The 26249-nt window shown below is 38.5% G+C and overlaps 1 protein-coding gene across 3 annotated transcripts in view; it reads right to left on the bottom strand.

Moving 5' to 3' along the window:
* Positions 1 to 20663, bottom strand: part of AFG1L (AFG1 like ATPase) — a 62984-nt gene extending 42321 nt beyond the window's left edge. For 2 of the 3 annotated variants that reach the window (XM_066315222.1, XM_066315224.1), the window contains exons 1-5: positions 20576 to 20663; positions 13792 to 14015; positions 3900 to 3951; positions 3220 to 3321; positions 1812 to 1942 (exon numbers count right to left, since the gene is read on the bottom strand). In XM_066315222.1, coding sequence (XP_066171319.1) covers positions 1812 to 1942; positions 3220 to 3321; positions 3900 to 3951; positions 13792 to 14015; positions 20576 to 20663 — 597 coding nt within the window. Of the gene's footprint in view, positions 1 to 1811; positions 1943 to 3219; positions 3322 to 3899; positions 3952 to 13791; positions 14016 to 14122; positions 14565 to 20575 lie in introns of those variants that run through there. The other variant, XM_066315223.1, reaches the window with a different exon arrangement.
* Positions 20664 to 26249: the final 5586 nt, after the last annotated feature.

Raw genomic sequence — 26249 nt, 5'->3', positions numbered from 1 at the left:
ATGTTCTAAGCCTGCAGCTCTTCCCAGTTTCATTTTAATCTAGCAATTCTTTTAATATGAGTAAATCAGACTGCAGGGAAATAAAGCCATGGGTTTCCAGTGCAGAAATGAGCTACAAATGTCCCAAATTAAATATGGCTCCTTATTAATAATATTATTTGTGTCACCATGTGAGCTCCTCTTCCAGTCACTGCACTACTTTATGATTATTAAAGCAAAAGGTTTCTTATTCCAAATTCAGTGCCTTTTGCAAAATTTCAGAAAGCTGGAATTCCTCTTAAACAGTCAAAACGTGTGTAGAGTTCCACGTTACAGAAAATCAGGCGAGAAATCCAGTCATTCAGAAATCTGCCAATTTAGAAAATAAGTATACCCAAACCAAGTAGATTTTAAAAATTTCCTTATTAATTCAAAGTCTTAGAAACACACTTTAAATTATAGTTCTTGTATTAATTTCCCAACTGTGACAGTTCAACAGAACAGGTGATTTTTACAATTGAAGTCATTGGTGTACCTCAAGCGAGTCAGCAGGGGGAGCAGGCAATCAATTTGGGAACAAAAAATACCAGTGTGTCTCCCTTTAAAATGTGGAAACATGACAGATAGACTGTAAACACCTCAATACTAACATCAAAGCAGCGAGCACACAGAAAAGCAGGTATTTACATTAATACATGGTACAGCCATTTCCTACCATTTGAGCATTTAATGCTGTGACAGTTAACACCTCCCTCTCCAAACCTTCCCGTTTCTTCCCAGTGTAAGTACAATTGTCTCTGTATTTAGATTTTACACTCAGGTTTTGGAAGCCCAGTATAACCACATTCATTGGACAGAGCACAAATTAAATGATCAAACAGCAGCAATTGCAATGACATTCTGAAACCACAGGTTAAAGGACCACCTCTGCTTGAAAAATGCAAGAGGAACTTAAAACAAGAACAACTGTTACTTGACCAAAATTCCCCTCATGGGAGCCGACTACAGAACAGTTATTTCTTCAAGGACGCAGGTTTGCAAAATAATAGCAAGGAGGTACAAACTGCTCCATCCATTTCAGAAATGTATTAATTTAACACCATAACAGACAATTTACAATTAATAGATTATTTTACTGTTGGTGATTTGAGAACTAACATAGATTGGTTAGTTATCTTGCTCTGCATTTTCCCTCTGAATTGAAAAAAAAAAATCAGCTGGTTAAAGCTGCCAAATACTTCTAGATTTTTATTTAACATTTTTATAAAGAATTTTATATTTAAGTTCATGATATGCCTTTAATATTCACAAGCTGCATAAAACAAATGAAATAATTGAGTTAGCTTGGGCAAAGACCATTTTATACACTTATTTTTAATTTTCACATTTAATTCAGTAGACATTTCTTAAAATCCTTAATCCCACTGAGAGTGTTTGTTGTATTATATGAACTACAAAAGCAAAGATCAGTTGCAAGCAAGCATCAGGTGGCACTGTACAGACTCAGTACAGGATGATGGTCCCTGCCCTGAAGTATTCATGAGCCTTTAGACAAACTCTAACACCTCCTTGTATGATCAGTGACCAGACTGGTAAACAAAAGCACTGTAAGGGGACTTATGCTGCCAACTTGCATCTTGTCTACTGAGGAAAAAAAACCAAATCCCACCATCTTCAAAACTGTAAAGTGACTTCTAGTCTTCAACTTCTACGGGTCACTACTGGCCTGTGATTCAAATACTTTATTAGCAGTAACAACTATCATATTTTAAGATCAAAAGTAATTTTATGTGGTTTCCCTTGAAGTGAAGGAGTAATCTGAGACTTCTTACCTGAAACTCATCAAAACACAGGAGAGCAGCCTCTTTGCTTATTTCCTCTGCCACAGGAGCAATTGGGTCATATGATTTAGCCATAAATCCTGCTGTTCTCTTTGGTAAGTTCTGTTTAAGGCGATGTATTCCTTAGATGACAAAACAGAAAAGAACAAATATTTCTTATTTCTTTTTCTAAGATGGGAAGAACAAAATTATTTAGCTAAATAAAAATTGTACTGGTTCAGTAAAAATAAGAAAGCTTCCAATTTAACCCAGTTTCAAGAAGGTAAAACACTTTTCAACCACATCCACACAACAGTTAAAAGCTCACAGATTTTGTGATTCTTTTAGACTTTGTTTAAAAAGACATAAAACCAATGTAAAAAACATCTTGAATGCTATGCACCTATACTTTATCTTCTATAAACTGATATAAATTGCAGTTTTATCTTGGTCTGAAATAAGATCATGCATTTAGCAGAAGGAAGGCAGACACAGCAACACAGTTATACTTCAACATGTGAATATGATGATAATGGCACAAGGTAAGATTATTAAATCCATACTTTACTGTCTCATGGATTGTACTGCATCTGACTGTAAACAAAGGTTCAGGAAAAAAAGGTCCTGCAGAAGGAAGCTCCCTTTGTTAAGATTAAGGACAAATGACAAGAAATGGAAAATCTCAAGTGACCTAGTAATGATAGAAAAGTGGGCACTAAAAAGTGGCTCAAGTTATTTACACCAATGAAAGCTTCCCAAGAAAAATGCAGCTGTCACAACACTAGGAAACACTAATAAAATAAAGCAATAGTTAACAATTTGAGAGTATAAGGTCACAGAATTTAGAAACAGAAGGAAGTTTTGAAATACCTAGAACAGCATCCCTATCAAAACAAAATCCCTTATTCAGGTGATCAAAAAATTTCCTGAAACTTAGGATGCACTTGTTTCTTGTTTCTATTACTTTTTTCCTCTAAATTACTGATAGTTTTATTAAGTTAGTCAACCAGAATAGTTCCCATTCTCCTTGGCATTTATATCTGATTTAGTTATTGTTTATTCAAAATACAGATTGAGTTTAACCTTTACATTTTCAGTTTTAGCATTGCCTTCTTCAGATTTCAGGTAGGCTAATTGGTACCTGGAAAACATTTAGTTAAGGATTTCATTCTAACCAATACACTCGACTTATGTGTATTTTTCTTACAGAAAAGATACTTGAGAAATAATATGCAATTAATATCTATACTGGTATGATAAACAATGTTAAAATGCTTTAACATTTCTCCTAGTTTTTTCTACTTTTCTTTATGCTAAAATATTTAAATAAAATTACAGTGATTAATATGAACATGAGATAGACTTTTTAATAGGTACTGTATTTTATAAAATTCTTGTCAATACCTGTGTCTGCACTTACTCTGGTGTACATCCAACATGAAGCCATGGAAATGGACTCTCTTTTTCCTTTCTACTTCTAAGTGAGAATAGAACATGTCCATCAGCATTGTCTTTCCTGTGCCTTCAAATAAGAACAATAAAAACCACTCAACAGGTAGTTAATTTAAGAGCAGTATGTACTGATTACAGTAATGACTGTTTGTTAGCTTGGGCCTAATGAAACTCTAATTTTCCCCAGGGTAAGTAAAAGACCAGACTGCTCTGAGGAATTTTCTGTTCAAAAACTTGGAACAACTACATTTTTATTTTTCTGTTTTAAAATACAGAGATGGCCCAAAGGCTGCACAAATTACTCCCCCCCCCCCGCATCCATAAAACATGTTAGCATTTCATTTGGAAAGCAAGTATGTTTTCATGCTGCACTGTTGCAATTAGAATATATGGATTCTCTCCCACAATTACTTCCCAAATTCTTAAATTGCATTCTTAAATATTAGTGAATGTGTAAGGCTGAAAACAACTACACATAGTAATGTGGTCCAATCAAACAGCTTCCTGCATTCAGAGTATAATTATATTAAATAACATCATAACATTACATCCTGTAAAATCCATTAAACCAATAAAGCTTTTAGACACTTCAGAATTTGAATAGGCATGAATTTAGAAAAGATTCCACTGGATACAAATGAAACTTACCAACATCCCCATAGACATAGAGACCTTTTGGTGGTTTGGTTTTAGCAAAGAGCTGCAAGTCAAGGAAAAAAGATAAAGTACAGATATGGGGTAAAATAAAAGCAAGTACATGGCTGTGATAAAGTGAAAAAGTAGTCACACTTAACCACAACTGTAGCACTAAGCAGTGAAGTGTCATTTTGACTAAATCATTAGCTCAGGATTTCTAAGTAATGTTACCATTGTGCAAATTCTGTATAAGAAGCAAAACACACACACAGGGCTTTGGATTTGGGGTTTTTTTAGATCATTGTGAAAATATCCCCATTCCCAGCCCTAGCATGTGCCTTTTTATCAGAATACATAAAATGATTCAATGTTTCCAAATCCACCATCATCAAAACAAATCCTTTCCCTCATTAAGCCATTTGAGCAAACAGCCCTAGGAAAAAAGAATATAAAGTTAAGCAGTATTGTACTATTCATAGATATATGCACTAAAGACCTATTAGAGCAGATCTGCTAAAGAGATAAAGTATTAGGACTTAGAAAATCAGTACTGCAAAGCCCATGAACATTGTACACCCTATTTCTCTCAGCTTTGAATATTAAAAGCAAAGCCATCTCTGATTTAAACATGATTAAGATCAATGGAGTCACAGCAAAAGTATGTATCATCATATATACACATGCATGTGTCTGTGTATGTGTAAATATATAAATATTTAAAAATATACTTTCAAAGTATGCCTTTTTTCAAGTAACCATTTTTTCAAGTGAGTTTCTTTCTGGAGTGAATACTGCTTAAAAATGTTAAATTTATTAATATTATTCAGGACATATATTATGACTCCAGATATCTATTTTACTCAAGTATATATTTTTATGGAAAAACTTCCAGTAATGCTAAGACTTTTAATTTGAAATAGTTCTCTTTCCCCCAGTACTGTGCACAGCCACTTGCAGGTATAATTCAAAAAAGAAGCGGTTTCTAAAACACTGGAGATCTTACCAAAATTCAATCAAATCCATGAAACTGAATTGACATCCACAAAAAACACTGCAGAAGAGTATTCACTTATTTCAAAGTGCTTCACTTTCAGACCTCTATGGGCTGAGCTAACACAGAGGAAAATTAAAATTGCAACCCTGTGGTCTCATTTGGAGCTGGGTAATTGCTAAACAACTTGAATCTAAAGCACTTTTTCAAAATACAGTACCATGTTAAAGAAATAGAGGAGTCAGTACAAAACACTAATTAAATATGAAAGAAAATGCATGACCAAAAAGTAGAAGGGTAATATCTTGGGTCTGTAGTACCAGCTCACTCAGAAAATATGCAAGCATGGCTCTTACACAAGAGCCCCTTTTAGATTTCATTTAGATCTCTATTAATAGGGTAATCAAAAATTTGTATCATCAATCTGTGGCTGGAAAGGGTTTCAGATGTTTGGAAACTATTCCATTAATTGACAAGACTGCAACTATTTGCTAGTACTTTGAAAGCATTGTAAGACAATTTAATTGTTGAATATTTTTCAGTGTGTACTTTTTAAGAGCTTGTGCTCAATAAAATTACTGATGCTCAAAATTACAGGAGAAAAGGAGAAACAGACAAAAACCCAAATGAGACATTTTCAAAAAATTTCTTTTGGTTTAGTTTTAGATTATCAACAATCATTTTAACAATATAAAAGACTATCGCATTCAATTTATTATACAGGAAGGCCATATTAACATGATTTGCAGTTGCACAAGAAGTGACACAAAGCTAGAAAAACAAATCAATGTGTAGAGTACAGCTCTACCTGTTTTTGCAAAGGTTATACAACTAGAACAAATAATAATGACTAATGAATATTTTTATTGTAAAGCTTTTATTAATTATATTTAACTATCTTAATATTTGTCTTTTTAGGCATATTTATTTCCAGATAACATGTTACAGAAAAAGGAGCTTTTGTTTTGACTAAAGAAAAAATCTAATAGCTTGGGCTCAATAAAAGTTGATTTAAAAAATCAAATTAGTTTCCCTTTGAAGACAGCAATTTTTGAGCAATATCTGATTGCTAAAAAGGATGGATACTGGGACAGGTCCAAACATATTTGCTGAAGGTGATCATCTCTAAAAACAAATCAAATGTCAGAAAATGTCCTGTCCTCCTTCAGCAATTAAGGAAGTTTGTAGGAAATATTTTACAGGTACTTCTAAACATCACACTATTGACAGCTTTAGTATAATGACTTCTTCATTCCTGTCAGATACTGTATAGCTCTAAGAATTTGGTTTTATATTCTTTGGTTGTTTTGTTTTGGCTTTTTCCTTAACATACATTTTATTTCAAAAAAGTGAAACTGAAAACTTAGACATCCTACCAGTCTTAAAATGGATTTTTTTGTTGTTGTTGTTTTAATTATTCTAATGCATCTTCTGAAATCTGGAAGATGTCTAAGAAAAAAGGGAAACTTCCACTACAACTGCAGATAAAATCCCATCAACGTTCTTGATGTAATTTAAATCACAGCAAGCAGTCAGTCAATGGTATGTAGGGGCAAAGAAAGCAGAAGACAGATCCTGGTTCTGTGCAAACATTCACTTTGCAAGAAGGAGAGGGGAGAGATCTAATGCAGAAGATCCTCCAGTGACCCTAAAATAAAGACAGTCTACTTCAGGCATGAAAGGGAGAAAAGTAGGAAATGTAAGACGACAAACTAAATTAATGACTTCTCCTTGCTCATTTCTGTATTTTCCTGAGGTACATGTAGGGTGTCAGGATAGCAACATGAAATTTGTTGACAATATGTTTTCTTTGGCAACAGTGGTAAGATTTAAGGATGTTAAAGTTAATATTTACAAGGTATTAACCCAAAGATATTAAATGATACACAGAATTTGAGAGAATATCTTTAGTAACATGCAATGTCTTCCCACTTTCTCCCCTGCTCAGACACCAGAAGCAAGCAACTAATTTCCTGGGAGTATTTACAGTCTGACTGGAAAAACTTTTAAGTGCAAATGCATGTCAGTACTAAGATGGTTAGTTAAAATATGCAAAATTCAAGAGACAAGTCTCCCAACAGTAGATTTTTTTTTTAATGCTAACAAAACTGCCTCTTACTCTCACTCCTTCAGGCCTCTTTTTTGGCTGCTGTTGTAGCTGAAGACATTTTCAAGGTCGTGAATGGTGTTTACTATTGTTCATACCCCTTTTCAAAACACGACCTCACTTAAAATTGAGCTTATTTCAAGTCATTAGTACAGCAACTCAACAACTCTTAAGATGTCCCAATTGCTATTATTTTGAAAAGCTGGAGTTCTGAAATGTCTATGCAAACTCTTATGGCCTTGAACTTCAATTCAGAGGATCTCAAAATATCTCAACACATAAGGCCACGCTTTCACCAAGCTGAAGACTGAAGTCCTTGTTCAAATTTGACGAGTAATTCTGAAAAACAGAAGCCTACTTGGTTGGCAGCAAGACTAATTGTTTTCTCCCCTGAGACTCATTCTAAGCTGATGCCCCAAAAAACCTACCTCATAACAAAACAGTTTTATTACCATGAAGAAAATGGCTGGTGTCTGCTGTGTCTGTGTCTGTGTGTGCCCCAGACTACTCATTTCAGAAAGGTTTGGCCTCTGAGGTAACACAAGTGTTCTGGATAAAAAAAAAACCTGAAAGGGCTCTATTGTATCTGATATAAATATTTGCTCCCTAATCCTACTTTTACCGTATTTTAGTGAATAAAACCATTTAGAGAAAATGTGACAAAAGAAGAACAAAGCTAAAACTAAGGCAGACCATTCTTTAAACAGTTCAGAAGTGCAAGAAGTTTCTATTTCTGGAATAGTTTCTGCTATTTTGGAAGAGGCCTTGCAATTAAATCACAGAAGACATAAGACAATAAAATAAGGAATATCAGACTACAGAAAAGGCTGGCAAAGAGAAGCTCCTCTTCCACTGCCCCTTTTTCTTCACTGCAGCCTTTGAACCACATTATCTTCAATGACAGTGCCAGGAAAAATGAGCACACTTGAAATGACAAGCACCACTATTTTTTTTTTTAAAGCTGCCAGTAGATTAATTTCTTCTCAACACAGGAGATTTCATACTAAAAGTGGACTACTCAAGTTGCTAGAAACCTCCTGAAAAAGCAAGAAATCAACTTAGAAAAAACAAAGTATAACTGATGCAGTTTTCAATTTTTTCAAAATATATCCTTAATTAATTTAAAATGCATCAATTTGTTTCATTTACATCTATTAAAACTCACTGAGTACAAAACAGAAAGGAAATCCAATGGTTTTATCACAAATACATGACAGTATTCAAAGTTAAAAAGTACCTGGCTTCCTTGAGAGGAGAATGCCAATGAGCTATTCACAAATACAGGATTTACTGTACCATTAGTATTTCCTAGAGAAGCCTTCTAGTGGCCATAGGAATGAATTCCATCCATAAACCTACACAAATTCTATTCAATCCAGGCCAACTCCAGACAGCCAACTCAGCACCCGCTCTTCTTGGCATGAAAACCTTAGCTCTAACTGAAGCAAGTCTGCAGCAGCATCACTTCACTGAAAGTCTATAACAGAAATCCAAGTATTTTGCTGACTTAGGAAATTCCTCAACAGATGCAAACATACGCTAAACATAGGATTTTACCAGCTACCTAGTCACATTTGTCAATTATTCTGGGGAAATCTTCATTAAGATGTTGATTGCAACTTTGCTGAAACAAAACCTGGCACGCACTAGAATTTAAACGATCATGTTTGGCTTCATTTTATCTCATAACAAGCTCTGTTTGAACTCGCAAATTGCTTCCTCAAAGATAGTAGAAGAGGAACAAAGCTGCTGTGACTTCCTCTCCCTGAGTCATGATTTCATTTAATTACACCAGCTAGCTGACTTTGACAGATTTCTGCAGAAGTCACTGCTCTCCTCTTGTTCTGGGGTTTTGATGTATGGCACTGCACTGTAGTGCTCAACCTGGCTACCAATCTTTAGATTTCCATAGAAATATCAAACTCTAGAAGAAAAGCCTCAAACTGCAACAACACTTACCCCTGTAGCAAGTAGTTCTTCAGCTGCTTCTCACTGACTCATTAGTTCCATCAGTGAGCCATGCAACAATTTTTAAAAGTTGGTTTAAAATTAAAGCAATGTTAAATGAAGAAGTGGAATGCTTTAAAGGAAGTAGTGAAAAACACATTCTCAAGTAAAAAATGTCAGATTGTCTCAAATAAAGAAAGTGTCAGTCTGACTTTACTGCACTTAGCTCTGTTACACAGGGACACAGCAGCATCATATTTCCTAAATAGAATAAGGCTGGTATTTGTTCTTTGCAATACAGACCTTCTTCCCTATTCACACTTCCCAATCAAAGAATCAGTAATAACAAACCCACACAATGCTTAATCTACAAAGCCATGACAACTGCTCTAACAACTAACAATGATTTGGGACACTCCAGTTAACACAAATCAGCTCTCAAAATTATTCTCCAGGGCAGTGCTTTTAGAACTTAATATCTAAATGTCCAAAACATCTGGCCAGAAAAGCTCAAAAGCCTCTAAACTACTGATCGTCAGGTTTGACAGTAAGGCAAATGCCTTCATCATAACATTTTTTCCTAAAAAATTAAAATTAACAGAAGGCATTTATGTGTGATGCCTACATAACTTAGATCAAAGGTACAAGGTGCTTATATATCTTGAGTTATAAGATATCTATATAACCTGATATGAATAAAACCTAAATAATGACTTTTTATATATCTATATAACCTGATACCTATATACCCTGAATCATAGCTTTTTATACCTATACAATCTGATATAAATAACTTTTCATACAATGTAATGTATATGGTTAACTAGTTGCTTATGCTGAATAGACAAAAGAAGAAAAAACTTGCCAGGTAGATAGCTTTAAAGATAGCTAAGTATAGTACTAATGAAAAACTGGCAAGCACAAAGCCAATTAGCAACAAAACAATGAATTTAGGCAGTTGAGACCAGACAGAACATATGTGTATGCTCTGAAGACAAAATTTGAAAAGTTCAGCTGCAAGGACATTGGACACCTTCATCAAAGACCCCGATGACCCCTGAATTGGGGAGGTGCAAGCCCAGTGCAAAAGAACAATCTAATAACCAGGAGATCATATCGTGTCAATTAGTCCAGAGTGGCACAGTGATACCTGAGCAATATTTACTGTAGAAATACACCACAGCACTTGACCAAAGTGGGTGAGTTAGGTGGAGATGCCCCCCTCATCTTGGGTTTTGTAATTAAAAAAAAAAAAAAAAAAAAAAAAAAAAAAAAAGTTTATTCTATTCCATCTATTGAAACCCAGTTGAAAAGATTTTTCCTTATCTGTTTTAACTCCAGAAGGGAGGGGGTAACTGATGACAAGCCAGTTGTTAAAAACTGGGTGGAGCAGTATTTTGTTTCTTATCTCTGCTCAGATGGGGCAGTGTTGCTTATCTCTGTTCATTCTTCCACTACCCCCATGGGAATATCTTCTGCTAATGGACCATTAAAGCTCACCAATGACATGACACATTACATTGTCCCATTGTGAGATGCTCCACCCAGGCAGGAGGAGCCAAACCATCTTCACCTACATAAAAAGGAGTGAAAAGTGTCACCAGACATCCAGTGTTCCCAAGGGACTCCCAAAGGAAGATTCCACTCATCTCTGGACCCTCTTTTCTCTATGGGACCACCCCTGCTTCCAACAGGAGCACATCTACCACTCCAGAAGGGTTTACTTTTGGACTGCTTCCAACACCATGACCAACGGGGTGTCAGGTTGTATTTCTGACTCTGTCCGGGTTTTCTAGGATTTCTTGTTTGTTTGCTTGCTTATTCTTCTGTACCACAACATTTGTATTTTTACTATCCCTAGTAAAGAACTACTATAACTATTCCCAAAATCTTTGTCTGACATTTTTTTAATGGCAAATTTATAATAATTTGGAAAGGGAGGGGGGCTTACATTCCAATCTTCCCTGGCAGATACCTGTCTATCAAAACTAAGACACCCCTTTACCGCCAGCACTGCAATAAACAAGTACCTGCTCTATAGGCATCAGTCTATGGGGATTTATTTCCAGCCTATCTTTTGGGCTTCATGTCCAAAAAAACTAAAAAAAAACAGGAGCAAACCTGATAATTGGCTCCCTTATTAATGACTTCATTTACAATCCAGGTACAGTAAGACAATTTTGAGATAGGCAAGTTAAAATCTTTTAAGACCAACACCACAGATTGAAAAGAAACAGAGAGAGATGAAAAAACCACGAAATCTAACCCAACAACTTTTCACATTCAGGATCCTCATAAGATATAAGACATTGGTCAGCAGCTTAAGATTCAAATTAAAGAAATAATTTAGCAAGCAGAATCCAGCTTGGTCTCCTTACGCTTGAGCAAAGAAGGTTAGCATGCAGGCAGGCTGCCACACTGCTCTGGATACCAAATATAAGAAACAAACATTCGGAAAAAAGGAAGTTTCTATTTTTCATTTGGTACTTGCACAAACTGAATCAGGAAACTGATTTAGACTCAGGAGTTAGCCCACAAATCCATCAAGACAACACGAATCCACAGGCATATACTCACACACAACGAGTAAGTGTTTTAAAACAAACATACAGTTTTCAGGCTATTTATCATTTTTACAGTGGTTGTATGTTTTTAATCATTTTAAGTAAAGGGTAAGTAATGTGATGACCTGATCCAAGTGCCAGAGAAGGCAAAAATATATTCCAATTATATATACTATATTATGTGTAATATATTCCAATTCCCACATCACTTAGAATCACTGAATGACTTGGATTGGCAGGGATATCAGGGGGTCACATGGCCAAACACCCTGTTTAAAGCTGATTTGAAGGGGACCTATAAGATGATGAGGTCAACTGCTTCCAGAACGGAACTTCCAAAGAAACATTTATTGGCCTTTAGGAACAGCCTTGCCTTAGGATTTTGCTTCATGTATCTATGAATTTTCTTCCAGAGTGCCTACTTTTACTTCATGGATTTACTTCCCATTCATGTTTCTTCTTAATAAAAAGCTCTTTCCTAGGTGCCTAGTCTACTTTCCATCAGGAGGACATTTATGGCATTTCCAGCGAAGCACGTGAGTAACAAATACATGATCTCCAGCTACATTTCCAAGTTTAAGGCCTTCAGGGGATGTTGCAAGCAGACCAATAGGCAGGTGTGGGTCCCAATGCTTTGCACCCTGCTACTCTTGCCTATTTGAAAGAGCCCCATTCACAGGTGTAATACTTGTTCTCTACTTTTTCACACCTTAAAGCTAATACCCATCACAAGAGCCTTAGAATGGTTCAGTTAGTAGTTGGTGCCTGAAGGCCAGAGGACAGTGTGCCATTTAAAGGCACTTAAGACCTCTAGGCTTTGGCTCCCGGGATTTCATGTTACATCACTTAGTCTTGCCCTGCAAACAAAAGACTGAATTTGTGAGAACAATCTGGTACGGTTAGGTAACAAGTTCAATAGAGTAGCATATTTAGATTTATGCCCATGAGATGAGTGTTGTGTAATGAATGCTTTAAAAGGCTGACATGAAGATTTGTTAGCAAGGACTGCAAAAGACATTTATTGACCATAAATGTTAAAGTTACTTCTGATTAAAAAAAAAAAAAAAAAAACCCAAAGGTGGTGCAAGAGAAAGAGAGAAATCAAAAGAAAAACACTCAGAGTCTAACTGGGGAAAACACTGACACTTTCCCTCCTCCCTCCAGGGACAGGGAGGTCCTTCCAGTGCAGACAAGAGAGCAATATATATTTTGCCATGCTTTTTCCCCGTGCTCCATACTTTTATCATCAGACTGAGTCAAACACCCCACTGACCACAGCTTACAGCTGTGCTGATGGGAATATGTTAATCAGGTACAAATGAAGCACATTCACTGGGCATTCAACTTTTGTGCACATCTATGACTGCCCAGTATTTAGCATGGAATTAAATGTCTTATCTGCTTTGCTGGGTGCTACATTTGGTCTTCTGAGATATAAACTCAGATCTACCAAACTTGTCAAGAGGGAAGGAAAGCTGAAGAGGGAATTCCCACACCAGTTCTAGTTGCTTCCCATGAGAATGCGCCATAACAGTGCTATCAGTATTTCCAGGTGCAAGGCCACCAGAGCAGCAATCTGAGAATAACAGCATGAAAACAAGAAACGTGGAAAATACTGTCTAATAAGAGTCTGGGAAACACTGTGTCGAGCTTCAAGAAAGTTACAGAGATGCAACAGCAGGCTAACAGCACTATGATTGTTAAGGCAATGGGCAATAGGGACATGTCTAAACTTTTGTAAATCCTTTGTAAAGAAACTGTGATGCCCCCAAAAACACAACAAGGGTGTAAATTATACCTTGGCCTTCTTTCCTTGCCTCATCTGGAAACTAGCAACATGAAGAAGAACTGCTATTGAAGTCATGTCTGATACATATTGTAACATGGAATTATTTGTGGAATATCTGTTAGAACACAAAACATCAGTGTTCAGTTTATGTAATCCAAACACACAAGAATAATACCTGTGCTTGAGAACTAAAACCTGGTTTAGGCCCCTCTTTCCTATAGCCAAATGACATTTTTGGAAAGGTAGGCAGCAGACATAACTAAAACCGTATCAGATTTTCTTACAGAATTATTTCAATAATATTTATTTTGGTTACTTCTGGAGAGCCACTGGATTTTACAAACCAAAAAAGAAAAAAGAGAGATTGAAACACAAAGAATGATCTATCTGGAAAGATGTATTTGTAAAAATAAGATCTATGCTCTTGACAAAAATTTATGCATTCCAAGCACATTCTTATGAGCAAATATAAATGCAAAAAAACCCTTTGTCATTATAAACCTCACCTTTGAAAGAACATTTTTTGAATCAATGCTGTAGCCTTTAAGGCTCTCATGCAATTTCTGCAGGTGCTGCACAACTCTTCTTTGTTGCTCATCATTCTTCAGCTCTTCCTGCTTAATCAAGAACTCATAATGTTCTAAAGGTCCATTGCAAACCAGTAAGGCTCTGGCATGAACATCTGTAGGAGTACCAGGCCTTGTCTTCTCATCTGCCTGAGCTGTGTAGGCTGTAAAAATAAAAGTAGCCAATAAATAGAGAAGTTTTTAAAGGCATCCTCTTATAAACAACACATATCCCTAACAGTTTACTCAAAGATATATATACATGACTCACCTATGTAACTACTGGTTACATCTTCATTTTTCATTAACTCAATTCCTAATTTTACTCTGTTAATATGTTTTAACATTCCTTTCTTTTATTAACAAGCAGACATTCTAAGAAGCCCAGCTAAAGAGTTGGTAAGCTTTGGATGAGCTGTTGCAAGGAATATTTTGACCTGTTTTTTTCCAAATTGGGGTAAAATCATTTAAAAATTCCAAAGTGCATTTCTACAGAGAATCCTTTAGGTAAAACTTTAGAAAATATTTAAAAGTCAACAAACAAGAGACCAAACCAGGAGTTCTGTAAGGAAGTTGAAAGACTCAAACACTACACTAAGCAAGGCAGCAGCTGTGAAGCCCTGCAGTGCCACAGCCTGATCTCCTGGCATTATCTTCTGCCTAGAAGAGACAGGAACAAGCCTACGTAGGAATACTGTCAGAAACAAGACATTAAAAAAAATTCAGACTTGCTAGACATAAAACAAGACATAACCAGGAAAGGAAAGAATGCACAATATTACAAAGAAGGCTTGCCAAATAATTAGTATCAGAAACAATGGCATACACTGGAAAGCTGTCAAATATCTTCTTTGCTTCCAGTGTCACTTAACAGGTTAAGTATAGTAAAGAAAAACATGATTTTTTAATGAGTAAAGGAAAAGCATGTTAATTGCAGTAACGCCTTTGTCACATAGCATTGCTATCTATAAAGTAGGAAAGAAAGTTGCAAGTGAAAGTATTTTAAGCAGAGACAGAACAGCTGGAAAAAGAATATGTAGTAAATAATTACTACAGTTAAACTAGGTGTATATCTGCAGCAGAGTTTCATCAAGGACTCAGGATCTTATCTTGGTGCAACCCTGAATTTCCATCCATGCCATATATGGCAAAATAAAGTACAAATAAATACAAAAATAAAGTACAAAATAAAGTACTGGGAATGCAGATAACAGAAAATCAGGAGAGGGCTGCAGACACTTTAGGAGGCAAGTAAATTCTGACAAACTGGACAAATAATCTAATACAAATAGGATGCAATTCAACAGGGACAAAGTACATTATTTAGAGGAATCAACTAACTCAGGAGATGGGGAACGACCAGCTAAAGAGTACCTCTGCAAAAAAGGATCCAACAGCTCCACTGGATCACAAAATGACAGTGAGACAATATCATAACACTATTGGAGGAAAAAATAAACTAAAATAAAATAAACACAAGTACTCCAATATAAATATACATGGGGGAGAAAAAGCCCCTGTTCTACTTAATACTGGTATAGTCTGGAAGATACTTTTCAATTTTCACATCCTATGTTACGAGAAGTATGAACCTAATGGGAGACTAAATGGAGACCTAATGGACTATTTTTTAAAATATGAGTCACATCCCACAAAGATAGTTTTAAATAGTTGTAAGAGAGACAGAATATTAGAAAATTACAAAACTGAACTAGTAGATCAAATTATGTTTACTTATTGCAAGTAACAGTTTCTCCTTAAAAAGACAGTCACTGTTTATATCTGTAGCCAATAATTGCACCAAATTCTCTCATTCCTGGAGGAACTGAGGTGCTGCTCTGAATTAAGAGTAATTAGCTCATCCCTATCTAAAAAAGATCACATAAAGAAAGTTGAGTTCAAAGACTGTTATTGCAAAAATGTGAGAAAAAACTGTAGCAAAGATAAACAGGGTACTGAGAAAATGAAAGGAAATGGTATCTATACAGATAAATTAATAACTGTAATTAAGGGAGTGAAATAGATTAATAGTCTAGAAGCTGTAAAACTTCCAACGATGTGGGGTGATTTTAAAAATAAGTTTGATGAAAACCTGTCAGGAACAGGTCGGCAAAACCTGTTGGGAAGGGGAAAAGATCACAAAGTTATGGAATGGCATGGGTTGGAAGGGAGCTGAAGTATCATCTTGATCCAAGCACTCTTGCCAAGGGCAGGGACACCTTCCACTAGACCACGTTGGTCAGATGATCTCTCAAATTTTTTTCATCTTGTTTTCCACTATTCCAGTCCCAAAAAAAGTCAACCTCAGTCCTGTGATCCACACCTCTGAGCTATCTGTGCCTTTGTAATACATGATGGCCCCAAGAGCTCCACTGTGCCCCCTTATACCTATGAATTCTTGAGTTCCTACTGCTTACCACAGGATCAAAGACAAAAAAAAAAAAAAAAAAAAAACACCAACAGCAACAACAACAAAAAAAAACCTGACTTAAGGACAAGAAAGGGTTTGCAGCTCATGACCTTCCTGGCCATGGACAAAGCACATCAGTAGGAGTGCTCAGAAGGATGGAGTTTGTCTCAGGTTACATGTGCTCACAGCCAACCATCCTGGGAAGGGGAGAAAATACTCTGTCATTAACATGTGGCAGAGGTGGAGACTATGCCCAAATGGCTTCAGATGGTGTCCTGACACAAATCACTCACTGTTCTCCTAAAATAATACGGAACACTGGGATTTAAATATGATGGGAGTACACTATAGTGCACTACCAGGAGACGCCCAGTAACTGGTTAAGTGACAAACTCACACTTGTAGCTGCAAAAGGCAGACACTACTGAGGAGCATGTGAGGGTTTTAGAGGTAAGTCAACAGAAGCTATACAAATGATAAAATATTCTAAGAGACAGAAAAAATGTGCACCTTCCATTCTAACTTGCATTTTGTGGAACAGATTACAAAATCTATCACTCAACTACAGGAATCACCTATGATTCAGTGCACTAACTGTAGTCCTACAGCCCTCTTCTCCACATTGTAAAATAGGGGGGTTCATTTATTCCTTACTGTTTCATTATCTTTGTATTAAAGAAACTGCTAATCAATTTTTATTAGTTCCCTTCTGATGTCTTCAAGTGTCACTCACACACAGAAAAAGCATTCTCTACACCTATGTAGTATTCTAGATACAACTACAGAAAAGCACAACATTATTTCTAATTCTTAATGTCTCTTGGAATAGAGTCCTTGCTGTGTTTCTGTTCCCTAGGTTTCTTTGAGGTTTTATTGTTTAATTTTTTTTTTCATTCCTCATGCTTGTGGGCATTTTGATTTTTAAATGAATAGTTTTTTCCACTTTTTCTCTGAGGAAGTTTTTACCCGGACCAGCTGGGGGTTTGCTCCCCAGAGGAACCCCATTCAGAGGTTTCCTCCCAAATTTGCCCTAAACCAGGACAATATATTTTTATTCACTGTTCACTTAGTTTTGCATAGACCAGTGCAAAACTAGACATATGGTTATCCAAAACCTGCCTTTCCCACCTTCAGGGTGGAGGACAGTGTTGCACGTTACCACTTTAACCCGAAGTTCCCTGCTTCTGTAGATTTGACACCAAGGTGCAACTTTTTTCCTAAATTCCTGTTCCCAAAACATACATATGTAAGCATAATCTCACTTCGTTTCATACCATATAATTAGGTCTTTGCATTTGCCTTTCTGCTTACACATACAAGGATCACTGACACAGCTGCAGTGAAGACCTACTGTGATACACCCAAAAAAATGAAAGAAATGGGAGGGGAAAATCTCACTACGGTAAATTAAACTTATTTTAAAAAATACCAATCTGGAATTTCAAAAAAATTTGTTTCAAGTGGAGGACTTAAGACATATTCAGTAAATTGACATTAATTTACCACTGCAAAGATAATTAATGCCTACATAAAAATATAAAAAATGCTCTTAACCCAGGGACTTTCTGCTCTGGAAGAAAGCAGCAAATTGGAAAACTGATCAGTGTGTTGTTGAGTTTTTCTACTGCTACTTAGAACTGCTGTCTGAGATGACACAGAAAAAGGCATGTGAGTTTCAATGACACAGCTTATGAAAGCAACAGTCACTTCTGAGTTAGTAATGCAAGAAGACAAACTGAAATGGAAGGTGAGTTGTGGCATACCAAAACTGATCCTGACAGCAGCCAAGAGGCTGAGAGCACAGAAGGGTAACCAAACCACAAGGTGGAGAATTAACACTGTCCCCTTCCTTCTTTGCTGTAATCGTTAATTACTGTTTGTCTGAAAAATAAAGAATATTTCCAACCAATAGTTGTGCGAGAACTGCATCTACACCAAACCCATGTAGGTTACAACTGCACCAAAATTAAGTACCCCAAAATCACCCAAGTGCCACCTTTGCTGATTGTCACAATTAAGAAGCTGGAATAGCTTCTACTAAATCAGTGTTAATGCAAGATACAAAGATTACGTGTTTCATTACTGCTGCTCATACCAGCACAATCTCCCTCAAGAGCTTTTCAAACACCCTGGAATTTGTGTGGAAAGAGGGGGAAAAAAAAAGGTGATAAACCCCAACTTTTAAAAACTGTCATGCTCTCAGTAATCCAAGCCGAAGTTCAGGATATTAGTTTGGATCACAATGAAGCCAAACTGCTTCAAAAGTTGAAAATCTTAGTGTGAAGCTGTTAAAATTGCCTATGAAACACAACTGCCACAACAGAAAAATAGGACTTGGAAGTCAGAGGGCACTTTCATCAACAGGCAAATGGTGGTATCAGAGACCTTCCTAAACTCAAGATTAAGCTGGTAACAGAACTGCAAAATCTTTCCTTCTTAGATAACACCACAGTGAGGAGGAAGGAAAATGGTAGAGACTTGTACGTCCAAAGATTATTTTCCTGCATGAAAATAGCAAAAGATCAGAAAGGATTTTTTTCATGCTAGTATCTGAAAACAATAATGTCCTCTTGTCTCATCTTTTATTAAATATATATGCAAGTTCCGCAGAATCAGACTCAAACAGGTAAATTGCCCCATGATGTACAAGGATATGGATAAATTAAACACGTGTTAAAGTTAAGCACACGAATAAACTTGCAGAAGAACAAACACTTGTCATGTAAGCTTCCTGGGAAAGAGATCATGTGCTAGGTATAAAGCTAAAAATACATTTATAGTCCTATAACAAACAAATGCTCCCTTCGAAATGTTGCACTATGATTAGTGACAACAATGTAAGGGGAGGTGAAAATTCTTTCTTTTCCAGTGCTTAACAGAAAACTTAAAAAAATCAAAATCCAACCAATCATGGGGGGGAGGGGGCATATACACACTAAATTATCTGCATGAATTGAAGGTCTTAGGCCAATATTATGTTAAATTTATAAAAGCCCCACACTTGCTGAAACTAGTAGTTCAAATCAGAAGAAGCAGCTTGCAGCTTAGACATAAAGACTAGGATTTGCATTTTTGTCTCATTATATGACCTTAGATAAATCACTGAAGGCCATTCATCCTGGCAGCATATGAAACAGTATCTAATCTTCTAGAGAAGCACTGAGTTAGAACTAGAATTCTTGCCATGTCTTTCCTTAATTAAGGAAAAGGTACAAAACTGTGAAAATCAAATCACAAAACCAAAGAAAAGACTATAAACCAGTGATCACAAAACCAAGATTATAAATTATTCCATGATGGCAGCCCATCTCTGCAGTCTGATGTCCTCAAACAACATATGCGAGGACTGCCTTCCCTTGAAGCTGACAAACTGCCTAAAGCCACTGGATTTGCTTTGACAACTTTTTCTAAACACCAGTATGTTGGTTATTAAAAAAAAAAACCACACACACCTACATAGAGTCCGAGTGTTAGACCAATATCAAAAAAACACATGCAACTACAGTACTACCTCCAGTGCTTTTCTATTTTTCTTAGGACGTTTAAATATTCTACAATCACAACCTAATGTGTGAACATTTTTTAATCCTGGGACCCACCAGCTGAATTCTCACACTTTGGCCAGACTGGCAGAGGACGGACTAAGAGCTCTCACTAAAGAAAAAAGACCTCTGCTCCTAACCTGTGCCTCTAGCTGACAAAACCCCATAAATGTTTGTACTGAAGCGACTTCCAAAGCAGGGCTGTGAGGACAGAGCCCAGCTGTCGTTCCTTAAGCACCGGAGGGTCCTTAAGGGAGAACAGTCCCTGAGACATCCCAAAGTTCGCCAGAGTCCCGCAGCCACCAGCGCACTCGCCGAGCGTCCGCTACAGCCGCAAGGCTTTAACCGGGCAGCGCACCGAGGCCCTGTTTCCCAGGGGGAAAGCGGCATCATCAACTCGGGAAGCCACGGGCCCCCTTCGAGGATCCCCACGGGGACCGGCGCCGACTCCCGGTGCCACCCCGGCAGGCGGGTCCCCTCCGGGGCTGGGTCGCGGACAAGCCCAGGCCGGGGAATGCCGGGACACCGGCAGGTCACGGCAGAGCGGCGGGGCCTGTGCGTGTCCCGGCGGCTGCCGCGTGTCCCGCCCGGCACCGCCACCCGCCTCCGCTCCGCCGGGGACAGACCCGCGGCACGACGGGCAGGGGAGGCACGCACCGGCTCCTGCGAACGCTCCTCGGTGCCCTTCCTGCGCGGTGCCCTTCCTGCGCGGTGCCCCGGCAGCCTGTCGCCCGCCCGGGCCTAGCGAGCCCCGGAGAGCGGCGGCACTGACCTCTGTGCGGCGGGAGCAGGCGGGCCCGGCTCCCCAGAGCCCGCAGCAGGCAGCGCGCAGTAGCCAAGGGCGACACCAGGGCCGCCATCTTCCCGGCGCGGGGACGGCGAGGGCGCGGGGCGCGCTGGGAAATGGAGTCCCGCGGGGCAGCGGGACAGCGCGGGCGCTGCGCGAACCGCTCCCGCCTGGGTCACGGAATCACAGGGTCGATTTCACTGGAAAAACACTCTGAGATTCTCGAGTCTAACCTATGACCTAACACCACAATGTCGACTAGACCATGGCACTAAGTGCCACGTCCAGTGTTTCTTAAAAACCTCCAGGGACGGTGACTCCACCACTTCCCTGGGCAGCACATTTCAATACCTAATCACCCTTTCTGTGGAGAAATTCCTCCTCATGTCCAACCTAAACCTCTCTTAGCGTAGCTTGAGTCTGTGTCTTCTCATCCTGTCGCTTTTTGCATGGGAGGCCAACCCTCACCGGGCTAAAACCTCCTTCCAGGCAGTGACAGAGAGCAAAAAGGTCAGCCCTGAGCCTCCTTTTCTCCAGGCTAAACAACCCCAGCTCCCTCAGCTGCTGATCACAGGACCTGTGCTCCAGACCTTCACCAGCTTCACTGCCCTTCTCTGGACACGCTCCAGCCCCTCAGTGCCCTTGGTGTGGTGAGGGGCCCAGAACTGAACGCAGGATTTGGGGGGGCAGCACCGCCAGTGCTGAGTACGGGGGGACAATCGCTGCCCTGGCCCTGCTGGCCACACTGCTGCTGATACAGGCCAGCATGACTTCTTGGCCACCTGGGCACATACTGGCTCATGTTGAGCCACTGTTAACCACCACCCCCAGCTCCTTTGCTGGTCGCTGGCTCCATCCCCCTCTCTTTTCCTCCCAAACTGTGCTGCAGGCAGTGGGGGAGCCCCTGAGGAGCCCACCTGCCTGCCTGTCCCAGGGCCACACTCCCTACACAGCCACTTCAGTGCAAATCCACTTTCCAGACCCACCCAGGGCTGCACACAACACCTTACTCCCCTACCCTGCACTCCAGTTTCCAAACAACTTCCTCATCCGCCTCAAGACAAGGAAGAGCTTCTGTACAGCTGAGGGTGGCGGAGCACTGAACAGGCTCCCCAGCAAGGTCATGGGCTCTCCCTCTCTGGAGACACTCAAACCCCACCTGGTTCCTGTGTCACCTGCTCGAGGTGACCTTACCACGGACTAGATGATGTCCAGAGGTCCCTTCCAACCCTAACTATTCTGTGAGTCTGTAATTTGTATTGTGCTGCACCAAGCCTGTATTGGGTGCCACAGCTGTCATCTGGGAGTTTTGGGAACTGAATTTGCATTTGTTGATAATTTCTATCTTGTGCTATTTGCTTTTATCTCTAAAAACATGGACCATAAAATACTAAGAACAGATATCTGTAAAATATTAAGGACAAATATCCCTGGCCAGAGTTATAACCTATCTGCACACCAGCAGTATTAGTTTTATATCTATCAGTATGATTTTTATGCCAATGAACATATATTTAAAATGCAACAAGATATGTTAACATAAAAGCAGATTTCTCTGGAGATAATTCAAACTCTAGAGGCTGATTCGGTCTCAGTGTCTGCTTAGCATACAGTAACCTTGTCTTTGTTATCAGTTCAAATATCCACATGGGATTTCTGAGAACTCCTCTGGAGAATGCTCACCACCTTCCTCCTCTGGTAGGTAGCTGACTGCCTTATCCAAGCACCTCCACTGGAACTACAAATTTCTTTCGACAGAAAGGCACAATGCAGAAAGCATGCACTCCAAGGGAAGGGCACTGGCACCCAGGAATCACTAATCATAACACTCGCCCATTGGCCTGTCATTCCCATCAGAAATGCACCCAAATGTCAGGATGGGGCTTCAGGAGATGTTGCCTGCAGAGTGCATTGTGCAAGAAATAGTTAATAAAATATCTGCTCCTGGTAAAGCACAAAGGAAGTGCTTAAACTGACTTTTGGTTTTGCAACCTCAGAATTCCTATATCCCATTCTAGCACTAAATTTCTGTGCAACATGAGAAAGTGAGTTTCCATAGACTGTCAATGAACTTTTTTTTATGAAAGTATTGGAAAATGTTGCTTTACGGAACTATAGAACAGCTTGCAAACAAAAGCTGATTATATTCTGAATAGTACTGCTAATTCTAAAAATAATATTTATGATCTTGAAAATATTAGCAGTGATTGAAGTTACACTCTAACATGTTCAGCTGTTTAAAACACGTAGTTGCTCCAGACTTCATCTTCAGCGCCATATACCTAATTAAGTAGTGAATTAAAGTGCCTATTTATCACATCCTAAAAGAGCTGTTTTCAGTCCATTTTCTTTCATTTTTCCTCTATTGGGCATTTATTGGTTTTGACTCATTCCAGCATATTATAGCTATCAACACCTGTGCCCATTTAGGAATGAATTCCAGTACAAATCATAGTGAATTGAATAGACATCTCAAAGATGCATCACAATTGTTGCAATATATTTAGAAACTCAAACAAGGAAACAAACAAATTCTGTAAAAGTGATTTAAATAACAAATAAGTTATCTTTATAAACAGCTTATCTCCTTGAGAACAAAGAATAAACAAGGCTACAAGAGCTGGGTTTTCTTCCATTATTAACTCAGATCACAATATGAATGGGTGAAATGTCAAGAATAATTGGAGAAAATGACAGTATAATCTTCAGCAAAAACATCTGATTTATTTAAATTGTCACTGGTTTTTTCTTAACCTTGCTATTCAAGGCAGCATAGAAAAAGTTCTCATCTGGATCTATTCTGACATCTTCTACCTAAATGAATAAACCCTCTGCAATGCTATGAACCTTCTATACACTGGCCAACTGAAATGCCACCATGCACTGGATTGCATATCCCAGGAACTCACTGTCCTTTGGCTATAAGCACTTGACAAAAGCAAGTTTTGGTGTTAACCAAAACAAATAGGACTTTCAAGTACACCTCTGTAGATTACCATGGTTTATGTCCTGTAACAGGTACATATCCATTCTGTGGTACATTTGTACCCTTAATTTCCTGTACCTGTGCCTTTGCCCACCTTCAAAAATGTGGCGTTGAAACAGTGTAGAAATTAAATTGGCACTGGTTCAACCTTGCTGCATTATTACTCTGCCAGCTAGCCAAAAGTGGCCTCTAACAGGAATAAAACATGAATAAAAATGAGAGGTAAAATCAAACCACTCCAGATGCCTACTCTGGCCTCTAGTGATATCACTGCACTGCTTTTAGAAATTTGGATGTGCTGAACCCCATATGGATGGATGTGCCCAAGAGTCTTTGGGTCTCTGCCAGAACCATTCTGAGTTTCTGCAGAAGGAGGGCTGGGTTTGTTTACCTGACTGCAAGGCTCCAAGATATTCCCACCATGGGAAAATACCTTTGGTTCCCAAACACAAAGGTACTTTTGGTACAGAACTGACCATTCAGCCTACTCTATGAGAATGGATTTTGCAGGTAGGTTTAATCGACACAGTTTCCATCAAAAGTCATTTTCCTGGGATTATGTCAAAATACTCAAGGACAGACTTCTACCTCCATTAGCCTCATCTATTTTGAGACAGTCAAATATGCTATTAAAAGTCTACACTGCTTATAAAGCCTCAGGTTAATAAAGCTGCACAAATGTTCCTGAAGTTATGGACTTACAGCCCTTTTCACTATCTGTTTACAGTTTGCACCTCAGTCAGCTCTAATAGCTCAATGTGTTAGAAATTCACTGCAGTATTTCAGCTACACAGGCATTACTCAATCTCTCAGAATAGGAGGTCACAGTGTATGGAGGTACATATCAATGTGATATGGATATTACAAATTATGTTTAGAAGCTTAATATTATTATCTTGCAGGCAGGAACACAATGCAAAAATTCAAACACCATGTTTCAAAGCACTGGCAGCTTCTGCGGGGATCAGGAAGTCATTTTTCCACACAAGGCATTTCACAATTAGTTCCGTGCCTTGTGGGTTTTGTCTTATCCTGAGTCAGCATTCCCCACAAGTTCTGACAAAATATGCTGTCTAAAATGTGCTAACCTGGGCCCTTGTCAGAAAGGCTGGAGAGTCCTAACAGGATAGTGGAAGGATTTTGCTTCCTTTCCTGTTCAATATGACTCTTCCTTTTTTAAAATGAAGAAAGAAACAAAAAACTACTGGAGAAGTATTAGAACCCAAAATTGCAGAAGAAATCATCCATTAATGCTGCTTCTATGGGTCCATGCTGTGAGACTCTGGTATCCATTTTGCCACTTGAAGTTATGCCAGAAAATCTTTGTGTCATAGTTTAGTAAACAAGGTGTAATAACAAATCATTGAGTACCTGATTGTTAAAGAATTTAGTTTCACTAGGATTTTCACTGATATGACAGAATATGCTGACTTGGAAGGGACCCAGAAGGATCATAGAGTCCAATTCTAAATGCTTGATCTGATCTTTGAACCTACAAACACAGTTGATCTCTCTCCCTTCAGATTTGAAATCTGGCCCAAAATGCATGTCAGAAACAGAATTAAAACTTTATTTTCCGAGTTTATGCTCACCTTCATGCTGAGAAAAGAACCTTTCTAGCATGAAGAAACAACTACATATAGCATAACTCTATTCTCATGATCATAAAAAAACAAAAACAAAAACAAAAACAAAAACTGGAACATGATTCAAAGTAAAAAAATGCATTTTCTGAGGATTGGAAGGAAACAAAGAGGTTCGCAGGACTCCAATTTTCCCCTCCCTTCATGCCTTCTCCTTGTCTCATTAGCCAGTGTGGCATTTATGCTTTCTTGCAATGTAAAAGGGGCGCTAGTCATGAAGCTGGGCATCTTCCCCTTTGTCTTCCAAGTCAGAGGAGCTGTGTTTGATTTCAGTGGGAAAAACAGAGGTGGAACACCTCATGAAATCACTGCAACCCCTTTATATACCCATGCTGGTGATAAGCGGGCACTGAAACCATCATTCCCTGTAGCTCTCCACCACCAGTCTTCCCTGATAGGAAAAACAGGCACAATAGTGGTGCTGAGTAGGTGTGCTGTGAGAAAAGCATTTAGCTTAAGCCTCACTCTTAGTATCTACCCAGCATGATAACAAATTTTTTTATTCATCACAGGCTCAGCAACTTCCCAAATGTACAGTACTGGACATTTTTTTATTGCTTTGAACAGATAACAAAACCAGGCTTGGCCAGGAGACAGACAATGTATTCTAGTTAAGACAACACCAGTGTTCTGTTTCTTTTTCACATTTGCAGTCAGATGTGGCAGCTTAGGTTGTGTAACAAACAAAAGCTTTTCCAGATGCACATGTAATTTCAGTAGAATTAATGAGTTTTTTCTTGCCTTGCTGCACGACCAGTTTAATAACTAGTATGACTTAGGTAAATCTCCCCTGAATTCCTGCTTTGTAAAGCTCTTGTCAGCCTCCTTTCTGTTTATAATTATTAAGTGAATAGTTGGCAGCTATTAGTGGAAAGAAAGAAATATGCACTACTAAGTGGGAGAAATAACACTGAAGGAGTGATGACAAGGAAATTCACAGAAAAGTTACCAAGCAAATCACCCATGGTATACTGGCTAGGGGGATGAACTATTTTTGAACTTTGGGCTCATCTCTGCTTTCTGATTACCT

This window comes from Sylvia atricapilla, chromosome 3 (assembly GCF_009819655.1).
Source record: "Sylvia atricapilla isolate bSylAtr1 chromosome 3, bSylAtr1.pri, whole genome shotgun sequence".
In the NCBI taxonomy this organism is placed as follows: Eukaryota; Metazoa; Chordata; class Aves; order Passeriformes; family Sylviidae; genus Sylvia; species Sylvia atricapilla.
This window is presented reverse-complemented; position numbering and strand designations above follow the sequence as displayed.